Genomic DNA, 11,505 nt, shown 5'->3' on the forward strand with positions numbered 1-11,505 from the left:
AATGACACTCATCTTGGCAAAGACTCTCAAACATGGGGACTAAAATAGACTTAGCGAAGTCAATTTGAGCACGTTTAGAGGATTTTGCGCAATATGAATGTTCAGGTTGCTGGGGGTTTCACTCTTTAAAATGTCATATCTTGTCCTAGATGTTAAGTGTTGCCGTTGGCTCAGGACTCATTGTAAAGCGCTTTGAGTATATTTTTTTAAAAGTAGTCCTTCAGAGCCATTAGGCCCATGGAGTCGGAGTTTATCCCGGTTTCTATAGCGGACAATAGCAATTGCTTGCAGTGGCGGTTCTAGCCTATTTACAGTTGTGGGGCAAAGAGGATTCGGTCATATATATATATATATATATATATATATATATATATATATTATATATATATATATATGATATATATTTTTTATTTTTTATTTTTTTTGTTTTTTTTTTAATAAAAAAATTTTTTGATTTTTTTTTCGCCTTTAAACAAAAAATATTTCAACCACCAATAATCACATTCACAATGAAATGACAATACCAGTAGATTTTAATTCTTCCAAACGTAATCAAAAATGAATCACGAAAGAGAATACAACTAAAAAATAAAGCGACGAGACATAATGCGACAACACCTTGACAATACAAGTCCATTTCCTTCACTCGAAAAATTAAAGAGATGCTTTAATCCCTCAACGGCGATATTAATATTGCTTTTACATATTTCTGGTTTTCAGTAGTACGTAGTAACCTTAAAGTTTTCATGGAGAAGCAACAACAGCGATATGACTCGAGTTTCATTCAGAGCTCAAATTGCATAATTTTTACTGCTGTCTTGGTGGTCAGAATGATTGTGCCGGTGGTGGTAGTGGTTGGAATAGTGGTAGCGGTGGTGGTGGTGGTGGAGGAGGAGGAGGAAGACGAGGCGGTGAGGGGTAATTATGGTAGTGGTTTTGGTGGTGCTGTTGGTTAGAATGATAGTTGTGGAGACGATGACGGAAATTGTATGATGATGTTGATATTGTTTTTATTGCTATTGTTGTACTTGTTGTTAATATTGTTGTTGTTGTTGTTGTTAATGATGATGATGATGATGATGATCATGATGATGATGATGATGATTATGATGACAACGACGATGTCGTCGACAATGATGGTTACCATACGATATTACAAAATTTATTCAATCTTAGGCTTTCGCCAATTAATCATACAATTTGATGACCACATACATGAAAGTGGAAAATAATGGCAAATGGGACCAAACAATAAACTGATACCATTAATAACCACCAAAAAAAAATACAACAATAGTAATACCACCAATACGTACAATAATAATAACAATGATAATAATAATAATAATAATAATAATAATAATAATAATAATAATAATAATAATAATAACAATAATAATAATAATAATAATAATAATAATAATAATAATAATAATAATAATAATAATAATAATAATAATAATAATAATAATAATAATAATAATAATAATAATAATAATAATATATAATAATATAATAATAATAATAATAATAATAATAATAATAATAAAATAAAAATAATAATAATAATAATAATAATAATAATAATAATAATAATAATAATAATAATAATAATAATAATAATAATAATAATAATAATAATAATAATAATAATATTACCATCATCATTACTACTACCACCACCGCTACCACTATACCACCATCACCATCATTATTACGTTTCCAATTATTTTTTCTCGTTTTTAAAAATTTGATATCTATCAAAACAGACGAAAATTCCGGTGATTTTTTTAAAGGGTAGTTAAAATATCTACGATTTTATTAGCCCTGAAAACTACGATTTTTATTTTCCTATCTAAAGTAGGCAGGTCTGCTATGACAAGTATCAGTATCAGTTCCATAGTCAAAATAAGACAAACAAAAACAACGTTTATTTAATATTAGGCTTTCGCCAATACTTCATACAATATAATTAAGACAAAATAATGTTACCAATCTCTCCTCATGTATTCGTTTGACTATCGTCACAATAATTACCGTGTTATCTTTGCTCCTTACCCAACCAATCCCTTGCTTCCCGCCTCTTCATCGCGAACCATCTTATGTGTGTATTAGCTTCAGGACGGGCAAGTACGGAATCTGCCCACCCTTCCTTTAAAGGTATTTATTTCCTCTATAACTTAAAATTCAACTATCTCCTTACTCAGAAGAGTATTTCTCGTATACTAATTCAATTGTTGAGAAAACCAAAATGGTGGTTGTATTTTATATATTTATTTAGTCGTGACTTTTGAATAAAAGTGTTTTGTTTTATTAGACGGAATACAATAGAAAATTACATTGTTTTGCAAAATTATTTAGTCTGGCAATAAAAATACTGCGGTAATTACTTTAAGAATAATAAAAAAAAGAATTAACAAATTAATTTGTTAAAAAACAAAACAAAAAACAACAAAAAACAACAACAACAACAACAAACAAATAAGAAAACAATTTAAATAAATGAGTTTTGAGAAACACTAAAGAAAACGAGGGAAAAAAAAGAAATAATTTAAATGGATAAACAAATATATAAAAACAACACAAACTAATACTAAATTGATATAATATTAGTAAATTAATAAATTTAATTCAATACTGGAACCTTCCCAGCACAAGTAAGGCAATAAATAAAAAAAAGTTCGTTTGCCAAAATCTCTATTTAGTGTACACTGGTTAATAAGGTGGGCTCATTTGAATTAGCCCGACCTAGTACTAGAGAGGCCTGACAGCAAAATCACCGTCAGGCGACGTGACGATGAGATGACGATGTGGGCGGAGTGGAGTGGAGTGGTTGGGGGGGGGGGGGATAAAAAGAACAGGAGCGCATCCTGGTTTATGCATTACGGGGTGCATGGTGATTCGCAATCTATCAAAGATACACACAAATTGATTTCAGTACGAAGTATCAAGTTTAAGTAGTAACTTTTGAAATTATCTAATTTAAATTTGATTATTTCGGACCTGGTAATACAGCTTTTAACTTGAAAAAACAGGCTGGTATTTGCCCACCCTGCCCATTATTACCAGCCGTCCCTGATTGCTTGCTATCCTTTGGATAGAACGCTGGTCTATCGCAAAACACTTTCCGCCAAATCTAAAAGACCCATCTACCCATTCGCAGCTGGGTGGACAGGAGGGTCAGAACAAAAAATCTCGCCTGCACCCGGGATCGATCTTAGTCCCTTTGCGTGGGAAGCTAGTGCTCTTCCAACTAAGCAATCGGGACTCTCTTATGGATATTGCTCTGTCTAAATGCTCAATTTTCATACCTTAAGCTTAAGATTGAAGTTTTAGCACTGGGTTCATCCAGACGTAATACCGTTTGGACACAACTGGTCACAACTGTATTTTGAGCATAAATTATTCCAGTCAAAAGAGCAGTTGGTCAGTTCTGGCATGCTGAACGTCAGTTGAGCTTTATATCATAATGTCATGACTTAGCTACCAAAGGGTGTACAGTGTGAAAACGTGTATCAATCAAAACTTAAATAAATTCTACACCTATGGCAAAAAAAAAAACCCCCCCCCCCCCTCCCAAAAAAAAAAAAAACTCCAAAAACAAACAAACATTTGATTACATTTACACAGCTTTGGAGCCTGAAATGTGTCAGTAATGAAGAAGAAAAAAGTTACCTGTGTCGGAGAGCAGAAAGACTGATGAAAACATCAGGCCTTACGATTCATCGTGAAATATTCAAGAACGCATTTCGTGCCTGGAAGACAACAATAAAAAAGGCTAAGACCACGTATTTTCTTTCAAAATTCGAAACTTCTAAATCTTGTAAACAATTATTTAACATCTGCAATGATCTACTTGGACGTGAAAGATGCACTTCATTACCATCTACAACCAATCAAAGAGACTTGCCAAACACATTTGTCAACTTTTTTAAAGACAAAATCCATAACATTCGTTCAGAACTAGATCGGCATGAACCATTTATAGATATAAATACATTCTGTGGTACCCCTTTAGACAAGTTCCAACCAGTTTCACCTAGTTTCATAAACGAGTTGATAAAAAAAGCCCCCCATTAAATCCTGCGACCTTGATCCCCTACCAGCACAGCTTTTGGCCAGCTCCATCGATACATTATTACCATCCATTACATCAAGCATAAATACATCCATACTGACTGTGCTTTAAAAGTGCTCTCGTCAAACCACTTCTGAAGAAACCATCACTGTACCACAATATATTAAACAATTATCGTCCTGTATCAAATTTACCTTTTTTGTCAAAACTTTTGGAGAAGGTAGTTCTTACACAATTAGCATCTCATCTTAAGAACAACAGTTTGGAACAACCCTTTCAGTCAGCCTACAAACATCAACACAGTACTGAAAAGGCGCTTCTTAAAATCTTTAATGACTTGTTATGTAATGTTGATGCTAAAAATATCAATGTATTATGCCTTTTAGATCTTTCAGCTGCCTTTGACACCATTGACCATGACATTTTGTTAAGAAGACTAGAAAATACGTTCGGCATAAAAGGAATTGCCCTTAAATGGTTTACATCATATTTACAGGATCGATGACAGACTGTCGTGGTGAATGGTGTTCAGTCAGAACAAGTTTTACTAAATTTTGGAGTGCCACAAGGCTCTGTTCTTGGCCCTGTCCTTTTTACTGTATATATGCAGCCCCTTTCTAGTGTGATATCCAGATTCAACCTGAGTTATCATTTTTATGCAGATGATACGCAAATATATGATTCAGCACCCCTTAGTAATTTACAGTTCTTAATACAACGAATTACGAGCTGTTTTAATGAGATTAAATCTTGGATGTACCACAATAAGTTAAAATTAAATGATAGTAAAACTGAGATTTTAATGTGTGGAAGGCCGAGTATCCTTAAACAGGCAAATAAATCAACTATTACTCTCGTAAATAGCACAATAGAATTTTCAAATAAAGCAAAAAACCTTGGCGTCATCATTGATAAAGATCTTTCCATGACAAGCCACGTGAATAACACCATACAATCTATGTACATAGAAATGAAAAAAAATAAGCAAAATTCGTAATTTAATACAGAAGCATATAACAGAACTTTTAATTAATTCCCTGGTTTTATCTAAATTGGACTATTGTAACTCCCTTTGGGCGAATTTAGCTAAAGACAAAATTAGCAAACTTCAGGTTGCTCAAAATAACGCAGCCAGGCTCATTGTACTCAATAACAGAAAATACCCGTCAGCAACTCTTCTTCTCCGTGAGTTACATTGGCTTCCTGTTGAAAAAAGAGTTGCCTATAAGATTTGTACTGTTGTCTACAAATCCCTAAGCACGAGCAGTCCCTCCTATATTAAAGACCTTCTAAACATATATGTCCCCAATAGAAACTTGATGTCAAGCAGTGACCAATCAATCCTTGTCAAACCTAAGCCATTGCGTAAAATAGGTGAACAGTCTTTTCAATTTTCGGCCCCCCATTTTTGGAACTCTCTCCCGTCACACGTGAGATGCTCGGATTCGTTGACAACGTTCAAATCTCGCTTAAAGTTTTATCTTTTTACGTCATAATGTTGCACTATATTTCATATTTATTTGTTGTTGTTAAATTGTATTCGTATCATGTTTCCTTCACACTTGTCTCACTGTAATATGTTTTGTTTTATATCACTGTAAAGCGCTTAGAGCCTGTGACAACGGGGTAAAGCGCTATATAAATGCCATTTATTATTATTAATATTATAATTACGATTTATGTCAAAATTACTCTTTCTATTGATGACGTCATAGTTCAGCTACCAAAGGCCGCATACTCGTATTTTTAAAGCTTATATCAATCAAAATTTGAATAGACTCTACACATTTAAATATGGCAAAAAAAAACAACGTTTGATGAAATCTTACATTGGTCTCGAGCTATTCATACCTGAAATGTGCCGATAATAAAAATCACACTGTATGTACCTTGTAACCAAATATTTTATATCTAGAGAATATGAATAAAAAGGCTTCTCCGCACTCAACAGGACTCTAACCAGAGACCTACCGATTATAAGGCAAGTGTCAATACCACAAGTACACAAAGTGTGATCTTGGGTACATTATGAATATATTATGGATGTTGCAAAGAACTTAATGGACGCTTTTTTTCTTTCTTTTTTTTTTTTTTTGGATTCCATCTATCTTTTGATTGATTATACTGGGCTACGATTTGACGTAGAAGAGTCCACATTTCTGGAAAGTTTAAGTACGTACGTCTATGTTGTAATGAAGCACTTCGCTTTGAATCGAACCGATATTTGGCTAAAGAACGACAGATAAGAAAAAAAAAAAGAAAATATACAATTTTCTCCATCGGAGGGAAGAAAAAAACATTTAATTTGTTCTATTTATTTTGGTTGTCATAGTTATGAAATAATGTTTTTACGCACAAGTATATAAGGTTCGGCACATGACATAGATATGTCATTGGTATAATATTGATGTTTTTTTTTTCTCTCCTTTTAACAACAACGCAAATGTAGAACATAGAAAGAAATAATAAAAAGAAACCCAAACAACTATGCTGATCATATCTGCCTGCATACGTCAGCCATAATTTCAACATACCGATTCATTTTATTATTATATTATCATTATTTTATATAATGATAATGATAATAATAACAATAATAATAATAATAATAATAATAATAATAATAATAATAATAATAATAATAATAATAATAATAATAATAATAATAATAATAATAATAACAATATATTTATTACTATTATTGCTATTATTATTATTATTATTATTATTATTATTATTATTATTATTATATATTATTATTATTATTATTATTATTATTATTATTATCAATATTATTATTATTATTATTATTATTATTATTATTATTATTATTATTATTATTATTATTATTATTATTATTATTATTATTATTATTATTATTATTATTATTATTATTATTATTATAACTATCATTTTATTATCATTATTATTATATATTATTATTATTATTATTATTATTATTATTATTATTATTATTATTATTATTATTATTATATTATTATTAATATTATTATTATTATTATTATTATTATTATTATTATTATTATTATTATTAATTATTATCATTGTTATTATTATTATCATCATCATTATTAGTATTATCATTAAAAGCATTGTTGTGCATGAAATTAATAATAAACTATGTATTTTATTTTCTTATTATTTTTTGTTTGGTATTATCAAATATCCAGTTCCCTGAGATTTGGAAATGTATTCAAATTATTAGTTCAGGAGCTCAGTTTGCCGTCCCATTTTTTATAATGTGATTAAGTGTAACGATTATTAGCCGACCCCGCACTGACTTAATCATCGATATTTACAATGCGTGAGTGGAATAGATTGTAAATACAAGATGCTCACTGAGCATTATTTTCTCTATTAATGCTACCGTTTGGCATTATAAAAACATTACGGTCACCTAAAAGCACCTCCACTATAAGAGATGAAAGAAGCAATTAATCGCTCCGACGCATCTTTTAACTTTAGCATCACAAAACTATCTTTACTTAAAGAATTTACGATTTTCAGAGTGGTGAATAAAAAATATATATACTTGTTGAGCATCTCATTGTAGGATAAATCTATAATGGGTGAATAGCTCTCTTTCGTTGGAGTCCTGATTAGATTAGTGAAGCAGTGGAGAGGCATGCTATGCAAATAACGAACCAATGCGATGAATATAGATTGCTTGTTTATGGGTGGAAGTAAGAGGTAGTAGAATATCATTTGAATTTTGTGGCAAGGATTGAATATTATAGATAGTTAGATTGGAAACATAGTCACGAATTTTATGTTGCCCTATATGATTGATGTCTACCTTATAGTTGGTATTATTTGAACATATCTAGATATACTTTAAAGAATTCCCATATAAAATTTACTGTAAAATTTATTTTTTTAAATTGAATTTAACAGCTTTAATAAAGAACAACATACCAATCGCGGAATGTTTGGGGCTCAAAACCCTTCTTCAGCCAACAATAAACAAGAATAAAGAGATAAATACATTACTAAATTACAGATCGACAACAGAGAATTATCACAGATTCTAGCAGCTTAGTATAGATTTGAAGTATAATATAAAATTCACATGCGGAGACAAATACAAATGTTTTATAACACATTCTTCTACAATAATTCGGCATTTTAAAAACATATTTTAAGGACAGTTACTACACGGAGCATTTTGAAATTTATAACCAAAGATTCCAAAAGTATATAAAAGTCACTTCAAAAAATGAAATTGGAAGGGTGTTCTATAACTTCATATATGAATTTGATGAATAAGTTATTAATTGATATAATTTTTATTGTTTATGATGAAAATGGGTGATAATAGTTATGAATCGGCGAATATTTATATTTATATGATCACATCGTTATAAATATATCAGGGAATTTGTAACCAGACTGTTTCTTTTTTTTTTTAACATGGTATTTATTAAAAACCTTTGACCCAAGCAACCCTTATTTTATTATATTATGTTATGTTATGTTATGTTATGTTAAAGAAACTAAAATTGATACATGCCGACCTGTACTTATTTGAAGATCAGATTACCGAACGCAATTATGGGGGTCTTGTTTTAGCGTTGTTGAAATGGAAAATATTTCCTTTGATCGAACATATTTCCATTGTAACAACGAGACCAGACCAGTTTGGGATAATAAGCCTGCAAATAATATTATTAGCAGAGATAGATGCCCATTATCTTAAGAATGATAGCGAAATACATTTTTAACTCTTTCTATTTCAACGCAACGGGGAAAATATGTTACGAAAATAGATAATCTACATTAAACGGGGTCATATATAAAAAGGATTAATGATGTGGTGGGCAAGCATAAAAAACTCTGGTGTGCTATGCCATAAAAGGTCTCTTCCGTTTAATTTCGTTGGCATTTCTTAGATTTTTCTATAATAATAATAAAGAACTAGCAATATGCGTGGAGATATAGACAGAACAAAGTTGACGTCACTCATGTCTTTTTTATTGTTTTTTGCCATCCTCGTCTATGAGTAATTTTCACTAAACTGTATTAACAAGACTATAAAAGCTCATGGTTACACATAGTTTTGTGTGTTGGTCCGTTATACTTCCTGATGGCAATGTTATGAGCTTCTTAGCCAAGCGCACACTATCTATAAAGAGGCTATTGCGAACAGGCACTTGTCTATCATAATGATTGTACACCTATATTGTGGGGAAACATAGATAGAAACAAATCTTTTGAGCCATCTAGGATAATTAACGGTCCGGCTATATAATCAATAACTTATTTTCTTATCCTCTTGGTTGCTTGGTGAAACATAAGGCGCCAACAAAGTTCCTCCAGGAATCTCTGTCCTGGGCCAGCCAGCTCACCTCAATCCATGTCTTTCCAGCCTCTTTTATCTCCTCTTCAACTGTCCACCTCCAGGTGCCCAATGGTGTGCCTCTCTTTCTCTTTCCTGGTGGGGACCTTCTTATTGCTGTGTGAGGCCAGTCTGGACATTTTTTATTCTGTAGGCGCGTGCAAGTGAATCTGGCATCAGGGCGCCTGATGGCGATTTCCAACATTAGATGACCGATCTCTGGTAGATTTTATAAATACCCAAATGACCGAGCAGATTTTTAAAATAATCATCTGAGTCAATGGAAATACTTTTAATTTTAAAAAGTCACTCGCATATCAATCTGTAAAAAAAATAGTTTTATAAATTATAGATTTGCCAGTTATTCTGTAAATGTTACTGCTCGAAGCTCGAAGAAATAAATAATAATGTGAAGTTGAATGTAAGCTTCAATTTAACTACAAAAACAGATCAAATGGACGCTTCGGGTGTCCCCTTTATCAACAAAACAGGATGAATGAAACACCACAGATGAATGAGACGATTTGGTAGTCCCGAAGCGTCCATTTGATCTGTTTTTGTAATTAAATTGAAGCTTACATTCAACTTCACATTATCAGTTATTCTGTGGTCGTTGGTAAAAATAAATTAACATAGCCTTTTATGGAACGATTTCTAGCCTCTACCCTTTTTAAATAGATATATATGAGAGTAATATGCTATAATACAATTCTTATCATAAAATCCTATTGCTCTAGAAAGATAAAAAGCCTCGGCTTTTAGATCTATAATATTATAATTCCCGACTTCGTCAAAAATCTATTAATAATTATCCCAAAAAAAATCCCTTTCATAATGTCTAGTATGTAATCATTATCAGTTTTAAATTATGTACAATAAAGTTGTTATCTTGCTTACAATATGATAAAAGCGACAGAACGTATAAGCTATTGTGTGTGCAACGGACATAGTTTGAAGACAAAAGAAGCTCTCGAAGTGTACTCAATTGAATGAGAGTAGTAAGTATGTCGAGTTCCACAAGAATTCATCGAGGATTGATTCACAACGACTTGCTGCTATACATGAGGTTAATTAGACAATATCTTCATTAGAAAGCTTATTATCGTATGACCTTGAACTCTAGCCCGTTCTCCTAAGTGAAAATCGGGCATATTCCGGCAGGCAAAACGGATTTTATGACGTGCTGGCCAGACAATCTTTATGCCATATCTAAATGGACTAAAATGAGGCCAAAGTTATAAAACTTTATACAATCCTGGATGAAGTTGACGTCTTTGGTTGATTTTTTCAAATACTAGGTGCTCATTATAGTCGATCGAGATAATATAGAGTATTTCTAAAATGTAAAATTATAACATTTTGTCACAGCGGTATGGTCAAGATCATGACAGCCTGATAATTAATATTAATTCATCGGTCACTGATGAATAATAATGATAATAATAATAATAATAATAATAATAATAATAATAATAATAATAATAATAATAATAATAATAATAATAGACCAAGGTCTTCACAACTTCCTGTATCTATCTCTATTAGTGTGGTGATGATAAAAGTTAGTTATATATTAGATATCACAATATATATATATATATATATATATATATATATATATATATATATATATATATATATATATATATATATATAATACCATCGTTCACTGCTGAAGATTATACCAAAGACGTTGCAATTTACTCAATCTATTAGCTTCATGACGACAAAATCTAGTCTTATGTTAGATACTATAATATTGTCCTAATAGTTTTGCTTAGTCGATTTTTATAGATAGATTAGGCTGTGCAGAAATGTCATTTTTTGCAATATTAGCCATAAAACTACACCAATGATACCTTCATTAGGAAATGTATATAAAGTTGTCTCTAATTTTCATCACTTTCTCTGGTTTGAAATTTTTTTAAAAAATCCCTTCATTCATCCCCAAAGAGAAATTTGTCTTTAGGGTCAAACCCAAGGGAAGACTGGAATAACCCAGGCGTCAGCCGCAGTGCAGCACCGCAAAGTGAGCTAGGGCGAGGTGACTTGTGCATGGCCACACAACGAG

At 31.3% G+C, this 11,505-nt stretch overlaps 1 protein-coding gene across 1 annotated transcript in view; it reads right to left on the minus strand.

The window, feature by feature from the left end:
• Positions 1–9,363: 9,363 nt before the first annotated feature.
• Positions 9,364–11,505, minus strand: part of LOC144964027 (uncharacterized) — a 3,219-nt gene continuing 1,077 nt past the window's right edge. Inside the window, exon 2 of the mRNA XM_078897972.1 lies at positions 9,364–9,653. Within this exon, the coding sequence (XP_078754098.1) occupies positions 9,364–9,653 (290 nt within the window). The remainder of the gene's footprint in view (positions 9,654–11,505) is intronic.

Source organism: Berghia stephanieae, chromosome 2 (assembly GCF_034508935.2).
Source record: "Berghia stephanieae isolate SIO BIC M18660-M18661 chromosome 2, UCSD_Bste_1.3, whole genome shotgun sequence".
NCBI lineage: Eukaryota > Metazoa > Mollusca > Gastropoda > Nudibranchia > Aeolidiidae > Berghia > Berghia stephanieae.